General features: G+C 33.0%; 4 protein-coding genes and 1 long non-coding RNA gene across 7 annotated transcripts; 2 read left to right on the forward strand and 3 right to left on the reverse strand.

Moving 5' to 3' along the window:
* The first annotated feature begins 4,305 nt into the window (after positions 1 to 4,305).
* On the forward strand, positions 4,306 to 6,016 carry LOC140880945 (probable WRKY transcription factor 53). Its single transcript, XM_073285848.1, has 3 exons — positions 4,306 to 4,901; positions 4,991 to 5,110; positions 5,233 to 6,016. Exons 1-3 carry the CDS (start codon positions 4,579 to 4,581, stop codon positions 5,825 to 5,827), a joined length of 1,038 nt encoding a protein of 345 aa, XP_073141949.1. The 5' UTR covers positions 4,306 to 4,578; the 3' UTR covers positions 5,828 to 6,016.
* A 136-nt stretch (positions 6,017 to 6,152) lies between these two features.
* On the reverse strand, positions 6,153 to 7,907 carry LOC140880946 (NADPH HC-toxin reductase 1-like). The gene is made up of 5 exons (XM_073285849.1): positions 7,668 to 7,907; positions 7,283 to 7,449; positions 6,990 to 7,208; positions 6,544 to 6,914; positions 6,153 to 6,445 (listed from the first exon to the last, which is right to left on the reverse strand). Exons 1-5 carry the CDS (start codon positions 7,783 to 7,785, stop codon positions 6,304 to 6,306), a joined length of 1,017 nt encoding a protein of 338 aa, XP_073141950.1. The 5' UTR covers positions 7,786 to 7,907; the 3' UTR covers positions 6,153 to 6,303.
* An 8,397-nt stretch (positions 7,908 to 16,304) lies between these two features.
* LOC140885108 (uncharacterized) lies at positions 16,305 to 18,193 on the forward strand. 3 transcript variants are annotated; one of them, XR_012150808.1, is made up of 4 exons: positions 16,305 to 16,588; positions 16,696 to 16,760; positions 17,314 to 17,412; positions 17,984 to 18,193. It is a non-coding gene; the product is annotated as an uncharacterized lncRNA (long non-coding RNA). The 3 variants fall into 3 exon arrangements; XR_012150807.1 differs by having other exon boundaries at positions 17,346 to 17,412; XR_012150809.1 differs by having other exon boundaries at positions 16,699 to 16,760; positions 17,346 to 17,412.
* Positions 18,194 to 19,035: 842 nt separating this feature from the next.
* On the reverse strand, positions 19,036 to 22,582 carry LOC140878388 (protein FAR1-RELATED SEQUENCE 5-like). Its single transcript, XM_073281990.1, has 2 exons — positions 20,418 to 22,582; positions 19,036 to 19,222 (listed from the first exon to the last, which is right to left on the reverse strand). Exons 1-2 carry the CDS (start codon positions 22,580 to 22,582, stop codon positions 19,036 to 19,038), a joined length of 2,352 nt encoding a protein of 783 aa, XP_073138091.1.
* Positions 22,583 to 24,727: 2,145 nt separating this feature from the next.
* On the reverse strand, positions 24,728 to 26,331 carry LOC140883129 (hydroquinone glucosyltransferase-like). The gene has a single exon (XM_073289475.1). It carries the CDS (start codon positions 26,261 to 26,263, stop codon positions 24,863 to 24,865), a length of 1,401 nt encoding a protein of 466 aa, XP_073145576.1. The 5' UTR covers positions 26,264 to 26,331; the 3' UTR covers positions 24,728 to 24,862.
* Positions 26,332 to 27,959: the final 1,628 nt, after the last annotated feature.

Raw genomic sequence — 27,959 nt, forward strand, 5'->3', positions numbered from 1 at the left:
ATGTTTAATTTTTAGTTGATAAAAAAAAATGGGCATCTTCATAATTCTTAGAAAATCTTTTAAAAAATGATATATAAAAGTGAATATATGTTTGAGTAGGAAAAAATTATCTTCATCTCATTTACGTATCTAATCTATTCTATGTATAAAATTGTGAACAAAAGTAAAAAAATGTCTTTAGAGAAATAATATTTAAGACTCAAGTATAAGACATTTAACAACTATTATAAACTTAATACATCTAAAAAAATCAAAAAATTATAGATTATTTGAAAATTTAATTATTGAAAATTTAATTTTTATTATAAATATAAATAAATTTAAATTTAAATTTATTTTATATTATATTTAATAAATTAATACGTCGTTCACGTGCGTGACACGTGCTACTTACTAGTATATATATATATATATATATATATATATATGAGGTCGAGTTTAGACCCGATTCATTGTCATCCTTATAATAAAATATTACTTTTCATTGTAGATGTGTCGGGTGAACCCATTTCACGGATATAGATCTATGATATCGTTTCACAAGAAATGTATTCATTTAATTATTTGATTAATTTGAGATAAATAATTTATTATTTAATTGTTTTAAGATAAATAATTAACACATGAAATTCCAACCAAGCTTTTGATGAAATAATCTGATCTCATCCATCCAACCAAACACAACATTCAAGGATGTCTCTAAAGAAAGCGGATATTTTATCTTCAAGGTCAATAGTAAACATTTATCTTATAAATATTGAGATGCAGTTTCAGATAATTCTTATGGAAGGTATTACCTATGAATATTATAATTTTCAAGGGCCAACTCTCCTATGAATACGTTTCATTTTTTTATGTAAACTTTGATTTTTTTATTTTCAATAAAAGAATTTAGAAGAATTCAATTGATTTTAAAAAAACACGAAGGCTGTTTCGATGTTTCAAATGTTTTGAGTAAGAAAGCAGGTTTGATTAAAAAAAATTGTGTAATGTAATTGAAAATGTCATTAATAATATGTCCAAATTCATTGAACAGTTCTGGAAAGATAATTATGATGTTACAAATAAATTAGAAAGAGCCATATGACTGTGAAGTGTGAACTGGCTAAATTAATATTTATTTATTATTTCAATTGAATTTCAATGAATATAGCAGCTTCATGTTAACGGGTCCGCGTAATTTCTTGTAAAAATTTCAATGCGTATGGAAAAGTCTTCATGGCAAACACATAAATAAAGAAATATATCTCCAATAATTTGTTAACATTAATTATTATCGGACTCAAGAGGTATGCATATTCATTAATTAATAAACGGCATATTTTTGTACGTGACAGATCAGGTAATTGTCCTTTTGCGTCCTTGGTAGCCACCATTTTTCAATTAAAAAATTATGTCTTTTTATGAATAGTTAGCAATGCAATTGTTTAACAAAACAGATGAAATAAATTATGTTGATTGAGGTTTTATAAGGGTAATTAGAGCCAATATTCTAAAAAGCTTCATTAAGCTTCGTTTAATCTCGCTTAAGCTTGAAGCGTCTCTAAAACGCTTTGCTTCGGCCAAAAAATGGTAAAAAAAATGCGGTCAGACATAGGTTGACCATGTCAAGTGTCATTAAATACGCATAAATGTGATTTTTCTAAAAGCCAAAATTGATTAATAAAACAAAAATAGATTATAAATTAGTGTTTTTACTAGTGAGTGGTTGTTAGCAATGTTAGAAATGTATAATATTGTATGACCAAGTATAGCGATGATGTGAATGCATAACATATTGAGGGATTTTAGAGCTAATATTTTAAATTAAACCAATTAATTTAGTTTATATATGTTCAATGACATGAAATATGAAATGAATGATGAAATAAATTGAATTAGAATCTCACAAAAAATTAATGCATTACACTTGATTTGTTTGAGATGACTAAAATTATAGTTTAAATTAAAAATGTTTTTTTACGTAGCTCGCAGTAATCGCGTTTAAGCTTAAAAATCTTGAAGCTTGGCTCCCATGTTTCGATACGCTTTACGCTTTTTAGAACCTTCATTATATCTGAACTGTTATGGGATATATTCGGATGGTTTTATTTGTAAGGACCCGATTTTAATATGTTAATTAATTTGTGTGTTAAAAATATGTATGAATAAATATCGGTTTATATTAAATCAGGACATGGGCCCTTTCATTATGAATCATTTTGGTGTAGGAATTTCAAATTTTGTGTCGTGTAATAATTTCCCAAATTCCTAAATGATCGAGTGTATTCCTGTTGCAGTTGTTTTTATTGATTACTTCCTTTTTAATACTACAATTTAAATTTTACAGAAATTATCAACTCTTCGGATTTGAGATCAGGAAAAAAAATGAAAAGAAAAAAAAAGGTCCAAATTCATGCAGGGACATGAATTGGATAGATGGTTACGAGCGGGGCACGATATATTGGGAAGTGAATTTATCTGGAATTAAAATACTAAAATATGATTGGATCTAAATAATACCATCACTTCGGTGACATCATCCGAAGTCGTCAGCAACGTCTTGTTTTATTTTTTTCTTTTCTTTTAATTTTTTCTTTTTGTTTTTTTAAAATGAATACAGGTGTGTTATGACGCGGAAGCCAAGGGTTAAAAGAATCTTTGAATGGTTCGTTAGGTTGACTTCCTCGGCACCACCACATCCCTTAGCAATAGAATCATATTGTATTATTATTATAAATGACAAAAAAATAAAAATAAAACTATATTATAGTAACAGTCTGCCCACAAAACTTAATAAAGGGATAAATTTATTTTTAAGATTAAATACATATGTATATTTCGAATATATTTAAAAAGGATGATTATGCTTATAAACTATATATCGTTATTGGTTTTATAGATCCAATATGAAAAAAATCAAAAAACAGCTTCCCCTTCTCGTTGTACACAAGTGTTGTTTCTTTGAAATTTTAGGCTAAGAAATCACGTATATCTATGAGTTGCCAAGAAAATGTCCCATTATCAAGTGTATTCAAAACATAAAATCTCTCTAATTGTCAATCGATCACATAGTTTCTTTAATAAATCCTGTTAATTTGCACTTGAATGAAATAATTTCAAATCCATGAATTTAGATTATAAAATTATTAGGAAGCTATAATCTTCTCTACAGTGCCGATCCTAACAATTTTTGGGCCTGAGTTTAACTTTTAAAAGAGGACCCTAAATCATAATGTGTGTTCATAATCTTTTCTACTAATAACAAATTTTTCGATTTAAGAAATGTGTAATAGTCAAAATATTTTTATTTTAATTGAGTAATAAGATCAAACATGTACACAATGATTACTATAAAACAACTCGTCTAGCAGTTTAGAGCTAGCAATATTGATCAAATTGTTCAGGAATTTTTTTTTCTCAATTAATAGCATAACCAATTCATTCAATCTTTTCATATAACATGATTTATTGAGAAAATGTTTTGAAAAACTTTAAATTTAAAAAATTTTGTTTTGCACTTACAACTGTAAAAAGTATAGTCAACAAGATTTTATAAGCAATATGAGTATTTGAGAAATATCCATCAATTTTTTTTCAAGTAATTCACTACATCCATTGTCGATTTTGTTTCTCTTGGTAATGAGAACTTCAAGAATGTCAACTCCGAAAATAAATCGTGCTCATTAATATCAGAACATCCCTTATGAGTCAGAAAATATGTTTTTATATTGGTCAAATTACATTAATATATAATAAATTTAGGGAATAAAATATTTTTTTGTTTATATTGAGCACGAGAAAAATAATTTATATTTGAAAAAATTATCAAGAGACATAGGAATAATAAACTTCATAAATAAATTTATTAAAAAACCCATAAATGATAAAAAAAAAAAAAAGTTTATATTAGGGAGTAGGCAAAGAAAAAATAATTTCCTGAATGAACGAAAAAAGCCCAAGAATAATTAATTTATATTGGATCAATTTACACTTTTATATAATAAATATTTTTTCAAAATTATGGGCCCCGAAAAAAAATGGGTCCGAGTCGAACGACTCTTCGGCCTCCAAATAGGAACGGCCCTGCTTCTCTAAACCAAAGAAAGAAAGAAGAGACTTTTCATGCAAATGCAATCTTAATTTACGTGTGATGGCCTATAAATTTATGTGCTTGGGTGAATTTTTTGTGAATATATATTTTTTTAAGGAAGGGTACAATTTGGATAACCACAAAGCTAAGATGCGGTGGCGTTTTGAAGTAGTCCGTTTTAATATCTCGGTCCCAAAATTCTCCCACCACCATTTTCATACTAAAAGCCAATTAAGGCCTTCCTTTTTCCACACCTTCTCTTCTTTATAAAATCACACCTTCCCCCCTCTTTCGAGCTCAGAAAAATCTTTCGCCATCTTCACTCCCGATTCCCACATTTTTTGGCAAAAAAAAAAAGAAAAAAAAAAAAGAAAAAGGAAACAAGATAATTTGTATTCTCATTTTTATCATTGATGTAATCTGGAATCAAGAAAGTTTCAGGAAAGTCCTTTGCTTCAAATATCGACCTTTAATTCTTGATCATTTGTTTCTGTTGGTTATTTGAAATGGAGAAAGCGGGAACTTGGGATCAAGAAACTGTGATCAGTGAGCTAACTCGAGGGAGGGAATTCGCGAACCAGCTGCAGAAGGAGCTTAATCCCGCTGCCACTTCGAGAGAGGCCTGTGTTTTTTTACTTGAGAGGATACTTTCTTCATACGATAATGCTCTGACTCTGCTCGATTACATGGCTTTACTTGGAAATGGACAACACCCTTCAAAAACTCCCGTTTTCAATACGTTGTACCCACGTGTTTCGTTCGAGGGTAACCACCGGAGTGAAGCATCGTTAACGGATTCTAAGGATCAAGTCCACGTTTCCAAGAAAAGGTAGCTACTGACTCGTTATTGGGGATTGGCGTTTGGATCAATCTTGAATTAATATCTTTATTTTGACTTCGTTTCTTGGGTGTTTGCAGAAAGACTTCGCCGAAATCGAGCGAACTATTGCGTGTGTGCTCCGGGACAGGAGTTGAAAATGACGGCTATAATTGGAGGAAATACGGGCAGAAAGATATTCAGGGGACTAGCCATCCAAGGTGAGATTATGACATTGAAATCCATTTGTTTCTTAGATAATTTAGAAAAAAACATTACATCGATGGACCTTATTCGATATACTTGGTGATGGCATCTGATGCAAAGTTGTGAAAAATTGCAGGGCATATTTTAGATGTACCCATCGCCATACACAAGGATGCCTGGCAACGAAACAAGTTCAACAAATCGATGGATGCCCGTCAACCTTTGATGTCATTTACAGAGGTAAACACACCTGTAAGCATGAGATGATGAAGCACAGTGGTAATATCGATTTTAGAAAGAAACACGAAGTAGAAGAAGAGAGCACGAAACCGGCCTTTAAAGTCGAAATTCAAGAGAAGTTCAACGAGGAGGAGGAGGAGGAGAATTTTCTTGATTTTTCCTTTCCTACCACCCCTGTTTCTTGTGAAAACATGGGAACACCTTTCTGTACCGTGCCTGGGAGCTTCATCGAATCGAGCTATTCGCCTCCATTTCTGACTCCAGCAACATCAGAGTCCTATTTCTCGTTGTCTACAAGGCAGATGAACGATTTTGGGATCGACCACAATTTACCGAGTTCGGAATCAGATTTTACGGAGATAATCTCAAATCCAACTCCACTGGCGGATTTCCCACCCGGGGACTTGGATTTCTTGATCAACTTTTTTGATTTTGACACCCCTACGCCCCTTTTCCTCGATGCCTTTGATTGCTTCCAGAATGCTACATAGTTTACTGCTTCACCGTGACTTTGACGAAGATATCACTCTTTTCTACTTCAAGAATTCGATGATACTCATTCAGTCGTTTGTCTTGTGGAGTCATCTCTGACTCTTGAAACCAAAGAGGTTTTATTTATTTTTCCCTTAATATGATTGTTTATGTTTAGCTGTAAGATATTGGAATTTTGATAATTATTAGATGGGATAAGAAAATGTATGGACCCTTTCCTGTTGAGGAGTGAGCTTTGACAGTAAATAAAAAAAGCCTTGATTTAATCTTTTGCTGCGAGTCTTGTTTTTTAGCCCTTCTGGGATGCCATAATATTCTTGAACAAATTTAGCAAGCTATGGAATATTTTATATTGAATGTAAAAACAAAATAAAAATAGTAATCTAACATACCTACAGCAATGGGCCAATGGCTGAGACTTGAGAGAAATATTAAGAAAGACAAGATCAGCAAGTAAACACATATATGAACCCTATTATAGCCCAAGATCTGCTTTTTCCTTTGCGTAGCTGACGCAATCATCCAAAACCATTTTCCAACCACATTTATACTCGAAACCTCTCTCCGAGAGCAGCGTAGAAACCCACTTGGTTTCTCTTTTGAGGCATTCAAATCGGCTGAAAACAGAACAGATAAATAATTCAGCGTGACAGAAACTCGATCCCTTATTTAACCTGTTGATTGAAAACAAGAAGTATAAAGCCCAAATACGCACTCTTTCTTGATACTAAATTCTGGGTACTTGGTCTGGTAGTAGCTGGCCATTTCAGCTATGGAAACATATCCATTAGCGCATAAAAACCGACCACTGATGGAGTCCTCTTTCATGCAGAAAATGTGGGCATCACTCACATCCTCGATGTGAACGATGGGGACTTTTGCAAGCAACTCTTGTAAGAATTTCAGGGCGTTGTATGCAGATTCATCATTTGTCAGCAGCGCCAAGATTGTCAGTACGCTTCCAGGCGTGCTTGGCATTAGAGTTCCGCCACCAATAAGGCCACATCCCAGCGTCACTACCTCTATCTTGCCATCACCGGATCTCAAAATTTCCTTCTCAGCCAATGTCTTCGACTTGGTGTATTCCTACAAATTAAAACTTTTCGGTTATATATATTCCTCCTGATTCACTCAAACGTACTTCTGTAACAAGCCATCTACCTGAACATAAGTATTGGTGTAAGGGTTGGAGGTCAAATCGAGAGGGGTCCAACAGGTTTCGTCCATGAATTCTTTGTATCCACTGATCCCATCATCCTTCAACGGCGAAGCAGCGGCCACAGAGGAAGTGTAGATAAGCCTTCTCACTGTTCCCGAACCGATACAAAGACTTGCGATGCTCCTGGCTGAAGCAACAGTCGCATCCACCGTATTGTCGTGCTGTTTTTATTGTTGAAATCAATCATAATTCTATTGAACGAAATGGGATATTGAATCTATCGAAAAGAGAAGACCTTGAATCCCGGTGAGTGGAGCAAAGGTGTGGCAACATGGAAAACAAACTCACAACCTCGGATTGCTTCCTCGAATTCCTCCGGTTTATAAATATCAGCTACAAAAAGCTTCAATCTTGTGGCTGCCCCATGAAAGCTCTTCAAGATGTCTATCTTAGGATGATCATCTATGAATCGAATATTCCATTCGTAACATTAATTAGAACTTTGACCAAAATGGCAAAAACATGTGTGCGTTTGAGTGTGTCTCTCCCAAAATAAAGAATTCCGACAGCGTATACAATAATACATGCTTGTGACTGTGTGTCTGTGTGTGTGTGAATGTTCCCGGAAATCAAGAATTGTGTCCCAACACCAACATGAAAAAAGAATTAACAAATATCACCTAATTTCCTGACAGTTGCATGTACAGTATAGCCTTCATTGAGTAGTTTCTTGACCAAGGCAGAAGCGAGAAAACCCCCTCCTCCGGTCACACAGACTGTACAAGTAGCCTCCTCCATCTCTTGGTTAATTTTCAGTGCTTGCAATTGTGCCACGCACTACTGTACAGTCCAGTCCAACGTCTGATAGTGAAGACACAGTGAAGACACAAGAGTTTCTCTTTTAAAATATTAACATATTAAAAAAAAGTCAGATCTATATAATTAATTATTGTTGCCTCTATTCAATTTGAGAGCGTAGGCCTTTGATTCTAGTGCCGTAATAATCTAGGAAATCGAAATTAATGGACCCAGTATTTAAAAAAATAAAAGAGAAAAAAGAAATAAATGGTCACAATCAGCTGACCGTGCGGTCTAACTGAACCGGCCGAGGAAAAAAAGAAAAGAAAAAATCCATCCAAGTTTTGCAATATATTGATAAAACCGGTCGGGTTTTGCAATATCTTTTTGAGTAAATTTTTTGTGAAACGATTCAACTCTATTTATTTTTATAATATATTTTATGGATTATCCAAATAAAAAATTCGTCTCACGAAATTGATCCGTAAAATCGTTCGTCTCACGTGAATTTTTGTGTTTATTTTTTTTAAAAGAAAACCCTCGTCTGCTTGCTAAAGTTTCATGGTTTTATTTTATTTGTTTCTATTTTCTACTTCGAAATAAATTTTTATATTACGAAAAAGTTTATTGGATACGAAGTATTCAGGGGCTACATAAATTTAATCATTTTTAAAGTTCAATTTTTATTTTAAAATTGGCATATTGTATAAGAATATGGGGTGAGACTATGCTCTTCTCCAGGTGCAGCATAGCCTTTGGATCAATAAGGCTCACATGAAAATATGTGGAATCCACATGTTATCATGTGGGCCCTCCCTTGATCCAAGGGCTTAGCTCCACCACCAAGTTTAGCACATCTGGTGGAGCATAGTTTCACCCAAGAATATGATAGCATTTCAATGGAGTAATTATTACGTGTTAGTATATATATCTATATATATGTGTCATTTTATTAAGTTTCGGACACCTAGAATGATTAATGTCACGATCTATAAATCATTAATACCATATAATATTTCTTGAGGACTGAATTTAAAAATATAAGTAAAGCTATGAATGAAGCTATTTTAGGAATGTAAAAAAGTTATATCTGTAAAATTATATAATCAATGTATAATTATATTTTTATATACGGTTTCTTTTATTTTTTATAGCAAAAATACGGTTTCATAAAATCAATTAAAACTCAATTAATATATGACAAAAACTTATGTGAGACGGTCTCAAAGGTCATTTTTATGAGACGGATATCTTATATGAGTTATCCAATAAAAAGTATTACAATTTTGTCAAAAGTATTATTTATTATTATAAATATGGATAGGGTTGACCCGTCTCACGGATGAGACCGTCTCACAAAAGTAGGGATAATTTTGTCAATTCAATTGTATTTTGTAACTCAACTTGTAATCTCATTTGTATATATAGCATTTTCCTACTCTTAATATATATAGGCTCGATTTGAATTAAATATTCGAGGTCTATGGTATTCTAAGGAAAATAATTAAGAGATAATATGCCACACAAAAATAAATAGAGTAGGTCTTTTGTAAGATAACTAGTCTTACGAATCTTTATCCGTGAGACGTGTTAACCATATTTATATTTACAATAAAATTTAATATTTTTTAATGAATGACCCAAATAAAAAAAATTATTTCATAAAATTGATTCGTTTCTTAACAAATTTTTGGAAATTTAAAAGATTTTATTCTAACTACTCTATTCTAAAATGTTTTTTTGTAATATCAATTGAAATAGAATACAAATATTTTTAGTATTTCAAATCAAATTTTGAATCAAATGAAAAGAAATACTAATAATTTTAGTATTTAAAATCAAATCTTGTGATTAATGGAAGATAATCACCAAATGAATCATGAGAAGCCAATCAAATTGCGACATCTCATCAAATCGAAATGATAAGAATCTGCATCATTCAGCTATAAATAAGGGGCAGATAACCAACGAAAGACACAACACAGAAAACTGAAGCAAAAGAGTACAAGAATTCAAGAGTTTTTCTCTCAAGTCATATTCAAGAAGTTGAAGGCACAATTCAAGACATTCTACTTCAAAATCATCAAATTTGAGAAGAGGCGTGATACCCGTGGCCCGTCCTAGCGAAAGGGGGTAATGACCTGTGCGAGTATGGCCATTGTCGTGACTATCCCAGCGGCAGCCTTCACCACCTCGAGCATCTTGTGTACAGTCATAATTGGAAGAGCAAGTCGGCGTTCGAGGGGGGAATCTTGATTGTGAGAAAAAAAATTCAAACTACATGGAAAAATTGAACCGAAAATGAGGCTGCGATTTTGATCGAAAAATTTGTAAACAAAATAATAAATTTTTAATTTATACCTAAGTAATTTTTCTGGAAGATTATAAACACGAAAATAAAAAAAATTAGTTGATAAATGCGGTGAATCTTATTTAGAAATAATTTTTTTTGTGATTAACTATTAAACGCAAAAGAAATCAAACTAAATATACCTATTTCCATGTCGAATAGGTCTCTTATGATTTGTGTCTCTCGTGACATGTGAGATGATATCGGATCAATCCAAACCATGCCTGCAACGAAAAATAATATTTTTGTCATTAAGTTAAAAATTTTCATGTGACTAATCAGTCGAAGAATTCTTTTCACTTTTTTAATACTCCAGTATGAGCCAAGAGTTACTCATTTTTTGTACTGTTTCATTTTAAAATTTCTTTTTTCAAAACAATTGAATGACTAAATTGCTATAAAAAAAATTAATGATATATGTATAATTCTGAAACATCTATTATTTCATGTACGAGAAGGGTATTACGAAATGGACCGTCGGGCTCGTAGGTTTGTGATTTTTGTTCAAATTTTATTTGTTTTGGTTTCGATTATTAATCTTACAAAAAACAATGAAATTGAGTAAAACCATGCTTCAATTTTTATTTTTTTTAGATTACCATGTTTCTATTTTTTATATTCACATTTATTAGATTTTTTCTCTTATATTTTTTTTTTCAAAAAAAATTCCGCCGTAAAATTTGGTTAAGTTGGGATAGGTTTGAAATTATTGGCTGAGAACAAAAGAATTTTTTTGAATTTATTACCGTTTTTTAATAAAATTGTTTAAAGAAATTTTTCAAGAAATTATTAATTTTTATATTGCATTATACTACTTATCTATGTATTATTTATCTTATCACTCAAACCAAACCAACGATATCTTAAGTTACATGAGTCACTTGTTTTTCCTGATCGTGTCGTTCTTGGTTTGGGAAATCCAATGATTGAATTTTAATTTACTACACAACATGAGACATACAACCCTAATTTTGGTGTGAGGGTAATTTTTTTATGTTGTTATTTAGTTTTCAACACAATCACTGGCTTTGTACGAGCTAGCAGAAGTGTGTTGCATTCTATCATGACAATTAACATGTATTATATTACATGATACATTAAAATGAGTGAGATGAGAAGACGATTTTAAGAGTTTATTGCATACTACGTCGAGATGTTCTTATTTACCATTCGTAGGAAAAGTATAATAATTTGGAATATTATCTTTTAAAAAAACAAATAATTTGAAATATTAGTTTATTTAATGGTCAATTTGCGTGTTTTAAACCAGATGAGTCGTTTATAAATGTCTCAGTTTATGTTTGTATCTTTAGGCCCTGTTTGATATATAGGATTAGGCAAGATTTACTCAATTTTCCGCCGTTTAACTCGTTTTTTTGCCTACTCAAGGATAACTGAAAGCCCGTTATTAAAATTCCATGTGCACGGGAAATTGTGGGAAAATAAATCCTTTGTTGGACCAGGTATTGACAAACCCGCTTTGAACAGTACCCGAGAGTAGACGTATTAATGACCATTTTCTCCCTCGACTTAAACAAAAAATTCTGCTACACACCCTTCCATTATTTGCACCCGACAAGCCACGCAAACTGGATATAGGTTTCGGCGAAGGAAATATCACCGTAACAAAAAAATTTATACACACTTTTATCCTTCACACAAGAAACATACCAAACAAATTCCATATATTATAAAAGTATCAAATATCCCTTCATAAAATTATAACAATCACACAAAGTTGGTATCAATTAACTATCCCATCACACGTACCAAGCTCACCCTTATTATTGTGTGCGACTCGCAAGATAATGACAATAAATACAACTTTTAAAAAATCAAGCCACGTATATTTGAGTTCCGTTTATAATTGTAATTATTTAATTTTTTATATAAATAATAAATAAATATACAAAAGCATGAAATTTTATGGGTTAAAAAAAATTTGGATTGGAAAAATAGATATTTGAGTCGGAATTTTTTTTTTTGAGCAAAAATACGGTTTCATAAAATCAATTAAAACTCAATTAATATATATATATGCTCGATTTGAATTAAATATTTGAGGTCAATGGTATTCTAAAGAAAATAATTAAGAGATAATATGTCACAAAAAAATAAATAGTGTAGGCTTCGTGTAAGGCAGCTAGTTTTACGGATTTTTATCCATGAAAAGGGTTAATCACATTCATATTTACAATAAAAAAATAATATTTTTTAATAGGTGACTCAAATAAAAAATTTGCTTCATAAAATTGACTCGTTTAAAAAAAATTAGAAATTAAATAGATATTGCATATTATTTAACTGCATGTGCAAGTCGATGAAGTTAATTGACCACTCAAAAAAATGAAGTTATTTGGTTTAAATGTATTATATAATTTATATCTTTAGTATCAACAATATATATATGAAAAATTGCTTTTTTGTCCTGTATATTTGTCATTTTGCGATTTCAATCATTTATATTTTCAGATTTTAGTTTTTAGTCTGCTATCTTTATTTTTTTGGCAATTTTAATCCTTTTTCCGACGTGGCGCTGACGTGGCACCAATTCAGTGCTGATGTGGAGCTGAAGTGTACAGTGTCACGTAAGCATTTTTGAATAAAAAAGACCAAAATTGCCAAAAATCAGAACATGCAAGACTAAAACTGAAATCTAAAAACATAGAAGACCAAAATCGCAAAATGACAAACATACAGAACTAAATTTGCAACTTTTTTCCCACATATATATATATATATATATATATGTGTATATGTGTGTGTGTGATTGGATTTGTAGAGAAGTACTGCATTGGCACGTATATATATGTTATTTTTTCCTGAAATTGTGATTTTTAATTCGGTGCCCATTTATGGGCTTTTTTATTAAAATAATATAAAAATAAAAAATAAATATAAAATTATAGCATTTTGAAAAAGTTTATCATTCTATTGCAATCCGGGACTTACTGTCCCGGATTTGCCAGGCTTTCTGCCATATTGGCAGAATGACAATTTATATATATATATATATTTATTTATTTATTTTGTATCGGTTGTATGATTTGTATCCGAAACAAGTCACTTTTTTTTGTTAAAAAAATTACATAAATTTAATTTTTCGTTTAAATTTTTAAATTTGTAGTTATTTAAATAATATAATATATACATGTTTCAAACTAATAATCGAGATATTACCAAATCAAAATATAATCGCACTTAGATAATTGTTGATATTTAATTTGAAACTAGTATTTCGATGCACGCAACATTTAATTTTTTATCGAAAAAAATAAATAATAAATTGTAAATTAAAAAATAATAAAAATATAACGTTTTTCTAAACAAATATTTAAAAAATATACATATCTTATAAAATGAGTGTCATTTTTGTAAAAAAAATAATATTAAAGGGCACAAAATGAGCTTTTAATGGATTAAAAAGAGGAAACCGTATAAAATGACTATTTTGCCTAATAATTTTGGTTTTATTGAAAATTAAATTATGAGATAATGGTAATTTCAAATCAAGTTTCACCAATTAATTGAAAGTTTGTTAATTAAAAGGTCTCTACTTTAATAAGATAGTAAGATAATTGTACTTAAATCGTTAACATTTTATTTTTTGATTTTATATATAATAATAAAATTTATATTTATTTTTTTATTATATTTATTGTTTACTTAATTCAGACGGATTCTATTTTTGTAAATTTAATTCTGAAAAAATGGTTGGTTTAACATGTCTTGTTTCAATCGATTAATTTGGTTAACGGGTCACTTATTGGCCAAAAATAAAAATTATAAAAATTTGATCTGTCTCAAATTACTATAATTTCAAACACCTGCATTAATTTTATAATTTTTATATTAGTTTTTTTTTTTAAAAAAGTCATCTAATCCTATTTTATTTCACTAAAAACAACATATTGTATATAAATCGAAATACATACAACACGGTCGGCTTATTTCTTTTATTTATAATAACAATGAATTTTTATAAAAATATTATAAAAATTCACAAATTATTAAAAAAACAACAATTTTCAAAGTCCGTAAATTTAAAATTATATGTGTTTTTTATATCATAAATAGAGGATAATTAACATCATTTTCTTAATTTTAATCTTAATTATCACAATAAATGTAGCACAATATCATTTAATCAATTTTTCTTATATCCAAAAAATTAACTAATTGCTCAATTATATTAAAATTTTTACTTCACACGCACACGCAATTGAAAGGTAATTATCGTAATTTTTTTAACAAAAAAACTGGCTTGTTTCAGTTACAACCAATACAAAATAAATAAATAAATACATATATATATACATATATATATAAATTGGCATTCTGCCAATATGGCAGAAAGCCTGGCAAATCTGGGACAGTGAGTCCCGGATTGCAATAGAATGATAAACTTTTTCAAAATGCTATAATTTTATATTTATTTTTTATTTTTATATTATTTTAATAAAAAAGCCCCCATTTATGTGTTGGCAAATATTGCTGCATAAGCGAAGAATGATTTTCATAACGTAACATAATATATATAAATTAACTAAACTAAAAGAAATCTTCGTCAAATCCCATTTGGGGAGAAATAAAATAAAAAAATATTGTTCAATGGAAGAGAATAAAAACTAAAATTATATTTTGTCATTTGTGACGTAACATTCTTGAAACTTAAACATCATTATTAACTTTGGTGATGTGACTTGTGAGGTGAGGTGACGTAGCCATCTCCAACCCAAATTGGGTTTATTTCACTGAACCAGTCTTCGATCTTGTAAGTCAATCTATTACAAGAGTCTATTTTATTTTATTTTATTTTAGAGAAACAAACATGAACATTAAGATAGTAGGTCTTGAGTTACAACATCATAAAGCCAAACCGGTAGTGTACCATCTACCCAATCAAAGCCCGAAGAATTAGATAAAACTTTATGAGCAAGAAGATGAGCAACTTTGTTGGCCGAGCGTCGCATATTCTGTAATGAATTAAATTGAGGAGGCTCAAGAACTGAATGCACTTCCAAAGCAACCACGCCTTCTGAACTCCGATCTTCGTCTAGGAATTTGATTGCTTGCACAGCTTCCAAGGAATCTGAAAAAATACATACTTTCTCCAATCCTAATCGCAAACACAAATCCATGCCAAATCTGATTGCAACTAGTTCTGCCCCTTTAATTGACCCTGGGTTCTTTATGCATTTGGCAGCAGCCCCTCTAACCATTCCAAATTCATCTCTCACCACAGCTCCCACGCTGAATCTATTATTTCTCAAATTATAATCAGCATCAACATCCAATCTGAAAGTATTTGAAATCGGAGGCTGCCAATGATATATCGGACATAGAAATCCCATCCAAAACAGCCGGAACAACAGATAGGCTATTGCAAGTGCGATAACTTTCCAGAAAATTATAAACCCAACTAAATATCAGCTTCAAAAAACTTTACTGAGCCATCATATAGAAACTTGCAAATTAGAGACCATAAAGCCCAGGCAATCATAACAAAAACTTCGAAATCCCCCTACTTCACAATTTTAGATAAATACTCGGCACACTCAAAGAACGATGCTGCGCGATGAGACTTCAAATGAAACCAAAAAGCAGTATTTTTCCAAGCTTTTTTGATACGAGAGCAAAACAACAAACAATGACTTGTTGAAGCAAAGTGAAATTTGCATAAAGGACACATACCATCAATCGGGACATGGTGCCGCATAAGATTTCCAGCAGTAGATATCAGATTTTTAGAGGCTCGCCATAAGAAAATTCGAATTTTAGGAGGTAAATGAAGCTTCCAAACAAAATTCCACCAAGAAGAATCGGTCAGCCTCGATTGAAAAGGTGATAGAGTCAAACAACTTGTTTCCCAAAGATAACCACTTTTAACAGTGTATTTCCCATTTTTAGTACCCATCCAAACTCGTACATCATCATTTCCTCTTCGGTTGAGATTGATTTTAAGAATTTCTTCCGCTTCATGAATAGGAAACACCTGTCGCACGGGAAAGTCTATGCTGGCCAAAGGGTTGTGCCCTCTTCCATTCACTGTGCGACACATGTCAACCTCCTTTTAAATGAATTATAATGCAAATCGTGTATATTTTTTAAATAAATAAATAGATTTCCTTAACCATGGTGCTCTTGGGTTAGACCTAACTTTTGATTTCTCATTTATAGCGCTCACAGCTCATCTCCCCTCCTCCCGCTTCACCTCCCCAAAAATAATTTCAGGATCTTGCTCTGGAATAATGCCTTCGATGGAATTACAACAAAGTTCATTTACAGCTTTATTCACTTTTAATGATGCATTTCACTCGAATCAGATTTCTCATCCCATTTGTTGCCCATGATCGAGAAATCGGGTCAGAATTCGATTGCCGCTTCAAAGCCTGGTTCGTTTCCCTTTTTCCACGCCGGAAGGGAAGAAACCCTGAAGAAATCTGAGCTCAGGTAATTGATTATGTGATTCGTCATATCTCAGATCCTCATCCCTCCATTCAGATTTAGATCTAGGCATGTTTACTTCACATTTTTAAAGTCTCTTTTTTTTACCACAGCAGCGGCCAACCACCGACCGCCCCACCCTCGTCTCACCGCCACCGACCGTCTCCTGTCACCATCGGTACTTTATGTGAAAGATATCTCTCATTTTAATCAGTTGAATTCATTATGTATGAAATTTTGTATTAATTTTACTTGAAAATTAAGAAATATCTCCACACCTGATTTTTTACTTCACATTATAATGTCGGTTTTTTTTACCACACATGGTTGTCTTTATTGTTTCTCAAAATTCATTAAATAAATTAATTAATATGTTGATAAGTAGACCTTTTCCAACACATCCATACAAAAATCTTAATTTTATTAGTTCTCGTTGAACAATATTGAATAGGTTAAATGAAAATAATTTATTTTCTATATTAGTTTCACCAATTTTGTGACTAAATTTGTGATGGATTAGAATTTTTTCAAAGATCACTCGATGCATTTCAATTTCCAAACAGAATGGTTGTGTTTTATAATGAATGTGAGTTTATTTTTTCAATATTAATTTTTCTTTCCATATTCTTACCTGTAAATAGTTATATATTGATGTCTACAATATATATATTAACTTAATTTGAGATATCATATATTAACTATTAATATATTATCAAACATTTTGTATTTAGTTGAAGTTTTGTTCTTGGTGCCGGAATGACAGTTTTCGATATTCCTTCCATCAAACGAAAAGAGACCTGAATCACGCCGGATGGTCCTGAATCGTGCTGGTAGTTCTCTGGACTTCTATGTTTTTTTCGTTGTCATAGTTTTCTTGGAGTATATAACCAAATGATATTGATTTGAAGAAATATGATACAATGTTTTTAAAACATCCTTTCAACAAATAGATAGTAACAATACTTATCAATACAACTAGGAGACTTGAGCATTTAGAATGTTCTTTTTTTTCTTTTATTCTCTCAAGTTTAGCTTGATTGAATCATAAGCTCTATTTATTCGAATTGGATCAGTATCAACTCATGCTTTAGATAGTAGATTGGGTATCTTGTTTCTGGCCTTGACGGTTACCAATTTATATGGGTTGATTTTTCACTGTGATTGTATATCTTGTTTCCTTTTTTGTGGATCTAGATAGTAGATTGTGTATCATGTTTCTTTTTTCTGTCCTTGATGGTTACCAATCACAAAGCTATATATATATATATATATATTCATTTTTTCGCTTGTATTGATTTTTCACTCTTAAAATTTGTGTCCAAACTGCTCTGGAACTATACAAATTTCCTATCCACTCTGCTGCGACACTTTTTTTAGTATATTTTTTGTTCCTGTTTGAAGGTAAGCATCTCCGAGGACTGGATACTCCGGAGCGGTTGGTAATGAAGGACAATGATGAGATACATCCAATGGAGTTCAAAATGAGAAGAGCCGAGAGATTTGTAATATAATTTGTTTGTCAAGAAATATGATCCCTTTTGATATTATTTTCTTTAGCTAGCCGTTTATTCACGTCCGTGTATTGGATTTTTGTTGAATGAATTCTTGGATCATATTGGTTCATTTCAAATCCCAAAATTATTTATCAATTTTGCAATGCATAAATTCGGTCCTACTCATTAATTAATATTTGTAAGTAGTTGTGCTCTGTAAAATGAACAAAACTGAAGCAAAAGCCAAGCCAATTGCTGCTTCTCTCATGCTTACAGAAGCTTAAGTAGCTGTGCTTTGTACTTTAACAACTGAAGATCTGCAATTAAATGGTTTCTTTATGCAGAATGTTGCGGCTTTATTAGTTCTGGGATTGTATGCCCGTATGGAAAATGAAAATAATTATCGGTTCTGTATGTCTTCATTAATGCTCCCCTTGTGTTCGATGATTTTGTATTTAAGATGTTACCAAAAATTGATCCAGAAAAGCATTGTGACTACAAGACAAAGCGGCACAAATTTAAAATTAAAATGGTCTAAACATTTTGATTAAGCTCGAATTCAATAGTGGTTACCAGAAACAAAAGAAAGTAAGCTGTACAACCGTTTCCCTCACCCAAAATCAACAAAAGAAAGTCAAGGTTCAAGCTAAATAAAGTTTCTTTTCTCACTCGAGAGCTGGGAAGTTTTGGGTTGGGTTCTTGCTATTTCTTTACCTATATACAACACAGCATCAGAACATACATTTGGACTGAAAAAAATTGGAAAATGCACGCCTTTGTTTCATTGCAAATTCCAGAACAGAAATTGGAGTGACAAAAATTCCATACACTTCCAACTAATTTATAAAAGTAAATTCCAAAACAGACATTTGGATTCCAGAACATAAATCCCATACAATTCCAACTATTTCTTAACCAACTTTTGACAACTTCTCCATTAAGAATCCAAAAATGCTCTTGCTAAACAAGAGGATGTTCTTGGCGACGAGACGACTGCTTAGCACCACAGTGGGTAAGCTGCTGTTCTTTCTCCTTTCTTGATCTATTATCAGCTCTCCTGCCAGCTGCCAACATCTCCATTCTCTCCCAAAAACCAGAATTCACAAAAGCAACTAGTTTCCAAAAAACGCTCGCGACTATAACAATTCTGAAAAGACCAACACATCAAATGAGATATCAATTCAAATGAGAGGAAACAAAGTCACACAATTGGTTTCAAATCTCTTCTCCCAAAAAAACTAGAATTCATGCAACCGACTAATTCCAGTGAGGAAACAAAGTCACAAGGAAATGGAAAAATCAATACTGAAATAACCACAAAAACATGTATTGCAATCATTTAAAAGAATATTATGTTGAACATTTCAACTCGGGTGCACAAATTTGTTCAAAACCAAGATCATGAAAACAGTGCACTTACGCAACACAATAACCAGCAGTAGCAACTGACAAAAGGAGATTACATATGACAACAAATGCAGGATCATCATGTGCCCACTGATTCTTTGTTCAAAACCAAGATCAAACCAGAGTTCACGAAACTGGCATACATTCTAGCGCAAAATACCATAATTCACGAAAACAATTATGAAAATACCAACACAGCAAAAACAAATCTTTTACACCACCTCATCTTTATTATTTTAGCTTAAATACAAAATAAAGAAGCAAAAAAATTACCTTGAGAAGCCGAGACATCGCAGCTCTTATATCGAGCTATTATGATTACTATCATTGTGTCCCTAAAAATATTTTTTTTAAAAAATGAGATAAATTTATAAACAATTTAAATATTCTTTAGCAATTTTTCTTACTTGGAATGAATGAAGATTCTAAAATTGATATGAGAATGAATTCATTTGGCCATGTGAATTTAAGTTTGTATCACTTTCCTGCATTTGAAATACACAAATAAATGTAAGATGATGAGAGAATTAGAGCGCAGCAGCACCCATCATAATGAACCAAAAGCACTGGTGTGCTTTAGATAGAGCGCATCAGCACTCCATATGCGCAGCAGAAGCGCTTCCCCATCCTTTAAAAAAAGTTAGGTGTTCAATTAACCCAAGGCAAAAGTTAGTAACAATCCAATGATATATTTGGTTGACATGAAATTGAGATCCAGTTGATGCAAAATCAAAGGGATGATTAATATTGATTTGTGAAGGTGGGACAATAGCATTTTGACGTCGTTGGCACTTTGTACTTTGAGAGGGTTGTGAACTTTGACCTTTGCCTTTGGTTTCCCTTGCATCTATATCATACAAAATAATAATTTAAACATAAAAGAACTAAACACATAAGAAAGATCAATTTACAACTTAACTTACTTGATCGATCACCTTTTTCCTTTCCTTTTCTTATTTTTAACATCCCAATGACGTTGTATGTTTTTATTTGTGATTCCTCTTGACTTCACTCGGGGATGATTAAGCACGAGTATGTCATCTAACAGGATATTTTCTTCAACAAATTCGTCGCCACAAACTTTCGGATCTTCCAACTTCAGATTTTCAAACAAACAATCTATTTGTTCCCTCGCACCATCTAGAATTTTTGTCAACATATTTCTGGAATTTTCATTAAATTTACATCTCATGCTCAGAGCATATGTTGATCTTATGATTTGGTTCACAAAAACAGTCTCCGACTCACAACCACAGCCACTGCCGCTTCCACTTCGACTTTCATCCAGAAAAAAGTCATTAACTCTGTTTTTTGCATTTTTCATCCACCTCTTTTTCAAATATTGTTTTGGTAGAAAATTCACATTCATAAAATTGAAAATCATCAAAATGTGCTTGCAAAGTATTCCCATTGACTCAAAGTTTTGACAACTGCATATTACTTCAAACGTTTGCTTGTTAAATAACACGTGTCTTACCCTTGAACTCTCATCATGAGATTTTACTTTAAACCCGAGAGAAACTTCACTCAAATCGGAGGGCATCTCAATCAACCGCATATTCAAAGAATTAATAAATTCTAGTTCAAAAAGCTTGTACACGTTGAGTGTATAAACATCTGCCGCAGAATTCAGCAATGGATTATTTTTTAGCATCGTTGGAGATTTCATGTGATGGCAGCGCGTATCCTCGACTTTTTCTCTCTCACGCCAACTTTTTTGGACTTTCTCGTAATTCTGCACAAAATCATACAATGACATGGCACTGTTACCCACTCTCTTCAGCACTGCATTTGTCCCCTCACTTTTAGAAGTTGCCAAAAGACCAGCACTGAACCTATGACTGCTAAATACAGTAGCCCATTTGTATCTTAAAGCATACATATTATTCAACCACTTATGGCCACTAAGATTGTATTCTTCATTCATAATCCTCCAGGTAGATTCAAATTCTTCCTCCGATTCGCAATGACTCATGCATTTATTCCACAATCTTTTAAATCTCGAATCACCATTCAAACTCCCAAAGTGTGACGGAGCATTTTGATTGATGTGCCATTGACATAACCGATGGTGAGAATATGGAAATACTGTTTCAATTGCATTCATCATAGCTTGACATTGGTCTGTGAAAATTATTTCAGGCTGCTTCCCTTTCATAGAATCAAGAAAAGTTTTGAACAACCATTCAAATGAACTCTCAGTTTCATCTGACATGAATGCCAAACCAAACATCACACTTTGCTTATGATGATTAATCCCAACAAAAGGAGCACAGATCAAGTTGTAACGATTGGTTCGATATGTGGTGTCAACTGATAAAACATCACCGAAATACTCAAAATCAACTTGACATCTCGAATCCCTAAGGAAGAAGTTCATGACCCTATCATCATCATCTAACTGCACGTTCCAAAAAAAATTTGACTCCTTATTTGCCTTATTTATGAAATGATGAAGTAGCGCAGAAGCATCCCCATTCTCAACTTTTGTATGCTTTTTCATACGACTAAGGTGATTATATACATCCTTTCGGAGAAAATTCAAATTTTGTGACCCTTGGGCTTCATTTTCCATATATGAGACAACATTAGCCACAGATATCCCCGCATTTACCATTGCTTCTAAAGTGGATTTTTGAGCATGAGAAATATTACGTGAAGATCTCAGCAGATGCCTTTGATCAACAGCAACCATGTCATGATTATGATCAACAACAAACCTACCAACCTTCCACTCTCCCCCTTTTTGCCTGGTTATTCTGAGTTTAGCTTTACATTTACTTCTACTAGTTGGCTTCAAGTAAACAGGAACTTTTTCATTAGAGCGTTTTTCATCTTTACTGCCTTCACATGAACACTCAAAATCTTTAGCTTGCAATTCAGTTGTTCCAGGAAAATAACGTTGATCACCTTTTTTAACACTAAACCCTTTAGCATGTGCATAATTGCAATAAAGTAAATAAGCATCTTCAACACTTCTAACTACTTCTCCAACAAGTAGTTTACTCTCCAATTCATCTGCAATAGAGTTGGTAGATGATACCTCGACATTTTCAGGAGTTAGATTTGCAACTTCAAACTCTTCGTTGTTATCTACCATCAAGCCTATAATTAAACAAAATTTTCAAATGTAAATAAAAATAATAATGAATCAAAGCTATGTGTCAAGTTATAAAAAAATTAGAAATGATCGTGTAGAACAAAATCAAGTTGCCTTTCTCATAGCTTAATCACCACTTTCTTCAAAAGAATCGATCAATACTTAAGGTTGGATAATATTAATTTATATTGTTTTTAGGATTTCTGCAAAAATGAGTGTTGCACATAGCTCATGCGCTGTTGAGCACATTGATGCGCGTTAGCGCATGAGCATGCACTGTTGGGCATCAATGTTGCGCGTTTGCGCATAGCTCATGCGCTAATGATGCCCAACAGCGCATGCTCATGCGCAAACGCGCATCATTGTGCTCAACAGCGCATGAGCTATGCGCGAACGCGCATCATTGATGCGCAACTGAGCACTATATATTTTAAAAAAATTATGCCCCCGAATCGTTTTGGGTTTTGGTTGTAGCGTCCGGGTCTCACAAGAAGCAAGGCTCAAATCACAATATACATACACCACGATGAGTTACAAAATCACAGAACAATCACAAAACAAGAAACACTTTGAAAATCATGACAGAGAGAAAAAAAAACTCCACACTCACTGTGTTTTTATGAGCAACAAATTCTGGAGTTCACGGATGACTGTGGATTGAGCGCTCAATAGAAATCTAGAATTATTCTTTGCTAGAGATGCCAAGAGTTTTGAAATATGGGGTTCTTCTTCCCAAGCTATGCGGAGAGTTTTGAAAAATTGAATGATCCGAGGATGCAGATGGAGGACCGGACGGCGACGGGAGGGATGACGAGAGACGGTGGGTGTGTTAGCCAAGATCAAGAACCAAATTTTTTTTTGAAAGTGAGGCGGGAGAGATGAGAGATGAGAGATCAGAGTTTAGCGCTAAGAAAACAAAAATCCTAAATTTTTATCTCACCAAAGTTAACCTTGGTCAAGCAAATCAGTTTTGTAATTTAAAAAAAACACGATTTTCACCATTATTGAGTTTAAAAAATTTATGCCACGTGTCAAAAATTAAATGGATTGGGGCACAGCCCAAAGGCCAGCATAGACTTTCCCCTGTCGCACATAGTTCTCATTCCAAACCCCCGTCGGTGTAATCAAATTTGCCACTATAAAATCCGTTTCTATAGACTGAAAAGAGCAGCTTTTAAAACCGTGTAATCTTGGAATCCATGGGTCCGATTTGGCCAATATATTCTGACCATTTCCCACGCGCCAACATAACCGTTTTCGGATTAAATCACGACTTCATAATAATGATCTCCAAATATAGGAGGGATTTGACCCCAATTTTGCGTCCATGATATCTGAATTTTTGAAGTAACGGCCTTTAAGAATTTTTGTTATTAATGATTTGGGGATTGGATTATTCTCCAGATTTGTTTCGCCAATAAGGCTTTGTTAAATGCTGACAAATTCCGAAATCCTAATCCCCCTGCTCCTTTCAGTTGGCAAAGACTCGACCACTTTAACCAATGAACTCCTCTTTTTCCATTCTTGTCATTCCACCAAAAGTTTGCACAAATTTGTTCCACTCGCTGGCATATAGAGACGGGTAATTTATTTTTCCTTATCGTGTCGTTCTTGGTTTGGGAAATCCAATAATTGAATTTTAATTACTAAACAATATGAGACCTCCAACCCTAATTTTGGCGAGAGGGTAATTTTTTTTTTCTGTTATTTAATTTTCAACATAATCACTGGCTTTGTATGAGTCTGGAGCATAAGCGGGTTGCATGCTATCATGACAACATGTATTATTTTGCATGATACACTGAAGACGAGCACATTAGAAGACGACTTTAAGAGTTTCTTGCATGCCATGTTGAGATGTTTTTATTTATCATTTGTAAGAGGAGTAAATTAATTTGAATTATTATCATAAAAAGAAGAAAATTTTTGAAATATTAGTCTATTTTAATTTAATGGTCAATTTGCGTGTTTTAAACCAGAAAAAATCAAGTCAAATATATTTGAGTTCGGTTTAATTGTAATTATTTAATTTTCCATATATATATATATAATGGACGTGAATGAAAAAAAATATAGAAAAGCATGAAATTTTATGGGTTAAAAAAGATTTGAAATGGAAAAAATAGATATTTGAGTCGGAGATGCTCCGGTGGAATTCATCCATTTAATTATCAAGCAGACATCGACCAATCACAATCACAATCACAAATACAATCACAACTAAGACAAAACGAGCCAAGGCCGTCTACATAACCTAGACAAAATGTGCATATATATTATCTATCGAGCTACATGAGTCTTCCATTTCTGAGCCAAATCATCCAACCCCGGCGAACAACTCAGAGCTCTGGCGGCTCCCTCTTTAAGCACCCGCATTCGACTCCTAATCCCTTTCCCTTCTTCCCCTTCCATCAAACTCTTCACCAAATTGCAAACTTCAACCTTTTCCACCAACCCATTAATCTCGCCCACTTTAGGCCTCAACGCCACTTTCACATCCTCGTGAAGCAACACGGCGTTCATTTTCTGCTCTGCGTCCAGGGGCCACGCAATCAATGCCAACCCACTCACCATTGTCTCCAGTGTCGAATTCCAACCACAGTGCGATAGGAACGCGCCGGTGGAAACGTGGGCTAAGATCTGTGCCTGCGGCGCCCACATTGGAACCACTAGGCCACGGTTCTTGGTCCTGTCGAGAAACTTGTCAGGTAGATAGGACAATGGATTTTCGGGGCCAGAGGGAGATTTGTCGCTCGGGCATCTAATCACCCACAAGAATCTTTGGCCACTCATCTCTAAACCCAATGCAAGTTGCGTGATTTGAGCATGAGACAAAGTCCCACCGCTCCCGAATGAAACAAGCAGAACAGAGCTGATCGGCTGTTCATCCAGCCAATTCAAACACACATCCGAGTTCTGAACTTCAGAATTTGAACCAGATTGAATCAATGGGCCGATTGCATAAATCTCCGGCTTCCCCTTTTCTTTTTTCTGTAAAGCTTCAAATGCACCGGGCTCCAGTTCTTTAAAGCTGTTCACTATAACCCCTTCAGGCGCCGTTTTAAACTTATTTGCGAGATGCAAGATCCATTTATAGGCGTCGTTTTTTCTGTCTTGCGCTGGATCAAAAAGATCTCTTCCATGTATCGGGACGCTGCAGCCCGGAATCTGCAACTTCTCCGGCAGATCCCGATAAGCACACGACACAGTTTTGTCCAACTGTGGCAGGTGAAAGAAAACAGACAAGGCCATGGCAGAAGATGGGAAGAAAAGGTAAGGAGGGATATTGAATTCACGAGCCACATCCAATGTATCGACCGCGAACATATCAGCAACAAAAGCAGCAAACTTGTTGCTCCCACCATTCAAGGACCCAAGTACAGCATCGCGAACCAACGGCACGGAGCGAGCGATGGTGAGTGCGATACGGGTCTCGGGTTTGATATTCCCATGATAATCATCGAAGGTTATCGGAGGGAGGAGGATGTAGTCTATGGCAGGAGGGAGGGCGAAAAGGAAGGATCTTTGAGAATCAGAGAGGGGCCCGGTGTTGGGGAGGAAGAAGGTGGAGGAGAAGTTGTGGCGGTGGAGGAGTTTCTTGGCGAATTCAACTAATGGAATGAGATGGCCCATGCCTGGAGTTGGAACTACTGCGATGCGCAGGGGTGATGAGTTCTCCATGGTAGCAAAAATATATACAGTGTGTGTGTGTGTTTTTTTTTTTGGAAGGATGAGTTGTGAAGAAGATGCAGAGTATGGGCTCTTCATATATAGCAAGGATTTTGCATCGCTGGGGACATTCTTATCCACTACTGTATTAGCCTCAATTGATAATGGAAAATGCTATTTGTACTAATTATTCCACTAGTAGCACTCACGTGAGACAGTCTTATATGTAAGATGAGTTAATCATACACATATTTACAATAATAAATAATATTTTTGGCATAAAAAGTAGTACTTTTTAATGGATGATCCAAATAGGAGACCCGTCTCACATAATTAACCCATGAGACCGTCTCATGGGAGTGTTTGTCTTATTCCCAACTTAAAAAAAGCTTTTTTTATTTTTTTTTTATTTTTTGGATTTACTTACTCTTACCAAGATTATGTTAGTGTTTGACATAGTTTTTAGGAAGCATTTTCGATAGTTCCTTAATAAAATTTTAAAAAATCTCAATTTCTTTTTAAAAAAAATAACTGAAAAGTAATTTCTCAAACAATTGGAAAAACTGTCAATTTAGTTATGTATGTTTGTCACTTTGCGATTTTGGTCATCTATATTTTTATATTTCAGTTTTAGTCATGCATGTTCCGATTTTTGGTAATTTCGATCTTTTTTATTCGAAAATGCTTACGCGGCACTGTACACGTCAGCTCTACATCAGCATTGAATTGGTGCCACGTCAGCGTCACGACGGAAAAAATGACTAAAATTATTAAAAAAATAAAGATAGCGGAATAAAACTAAAAATCTTAAAATATAAAGAACTGAAATCGCAAAGTAACAACCATATCTGACTTAAAGAAATTATTTTCCCAAAACAATTAATTGTGTGGTCGTGACTGTCTTTGTCCACTGTCTTTGTCCATTTTCAATTAGTTTACTTCTTCTGTTTTCATTTTTCCCTTGTGAAGATCACTTTCGAACCTAACAAAAAATACGATGCTGATACACGCGAAAAGATTTGGTGAGAATCTCTAAGTACATTTTGCATCTTAATATGAAAAACTCTAGAATAATAAACCTCGCTTCTATATATTAATTATGAACAGGGCCGTCTCCAAAAAATTAAAGGCCCTAGACTAACTTACTGTCAATATAAATTTTTTTTAAAAAAATAAAAATATTGCGTACGAACTGATAATAAAACGAACATAATGATCACCAACATCTAATTTAATATACCAATATAGCACATAAATTTATTAAGTATAAAAAATAACATATGTAAACTAAATTTAATAACAAAATGTTCAAACTCTTTGCGCTTTTTGTTGTGCAAAATTATCAACTAAATCATCCTAATCAAGATTAATTACCATTTTTCAATAGACAATATTGTCAAACCGTTCAATCTATCTTGTAACATAATTGATCGTAGTTAGTTTTTTATCAACTTCAACTTGGAAAAATTTCTTTCAGCAGAAGCTACCGTAACCGGTATGGTTAATAATATCCTATAAATTATCCAAACATTAGGAAACCCATGATGTAAATATAAAAAAATTAAAATTTTATTTTTTCGTCATAATTCACAATGCAAATCTAAAAAAACAAATAAAAAAAATAATTTAAATATTAACAAAAATTGATTGTTGATATGAGATTTAAAGCACTAACCACAATACACAAACATACAATAAAAATCAAATT

The sequence above is a fragment of the Henckelia pumila genome, chromosome 2 (assembly GCF_033568475.1).
Source record: "Henckelia pumila isolate YLH828 chromosome 2, ASM3356847v2, whole genome shotgun sequence".
In the NCBI taxonomy this organism is placed as follows: Eukaryota; Viridiplantae; Streptophyta; class Magnoliopsida; order Lamiales; family Gesneriaceae; genus Henckelia; species Henckelia pumila.

Excerpts from the sequence above, each read along its gene's own strand:
- LOC140880945 (XM_073285848.1), top strand. The coding sequence starts at position 4,579 with ATGGAGAAAGCGGGAACTTGGGATCAAGAAACTGTGATCAGTGAGCTA. Across the intron at positions 4,902-4,990 it reads GTCCACGTTTCCAAGAAAAG|AAAGACTTCGCCGAAATCGA; the intron begins GTAGCTACTGAC and ends GGGTGTTTGCAG. Across the intron at positions 5,111-5,232 it reads CAGGGGACTAGCCATCCAAG|GGCATATTTTAGATGTACCC; the intron begins GTGAGATTATGA and ends GAAAAATTGCAG.
- LOC140880946 (XM_073285849.1), bottom strand. The coding sequence starts at position 7,785 with ATGGAGGAGGCTACTTGTACAGTCTGTGTGACCGGAGGAGGGGGTTTT. Across the intron at positions 6,915-6,989 it reads ACACCAATACTTATGTTCAG|GAATACACCAAGTCGAAGAC; the intron begins GTAGATGGCTTG and ends TTTAATTTGTAG. Across the intron at positions 6,446-6,543 it reads GAATTTAGTATCAAGAAAGA|CCGATTTGAATGCCTCAAAA; the intron begins GTGCGTATTTGG and ends TTCTGTTTTCAG.
- LOC140878388 (XM_073281990.1), bottom strand. The coding sequence starts at position 22,582 with ATGGTAGATAACAACGAAGAGTTTGAAGTTGCAAATCTAACTCCTGAA. Across the intron at positions 19,223-20,417 it reads AAGAAAAGGAAAGGAAAAAG|AATTGTTATAGTCGCGAGCG; the intron begins GTGATCGATCAA and ends TGGTCTTTTCAG.
- LOC140883129 (XM_073289475.1), bottom strand. The coding sequence starts at position 26,263 with ATGGAGAACTCATCACCCCTGCGCATCGCAGTAGTTCCAACTCCAGGC.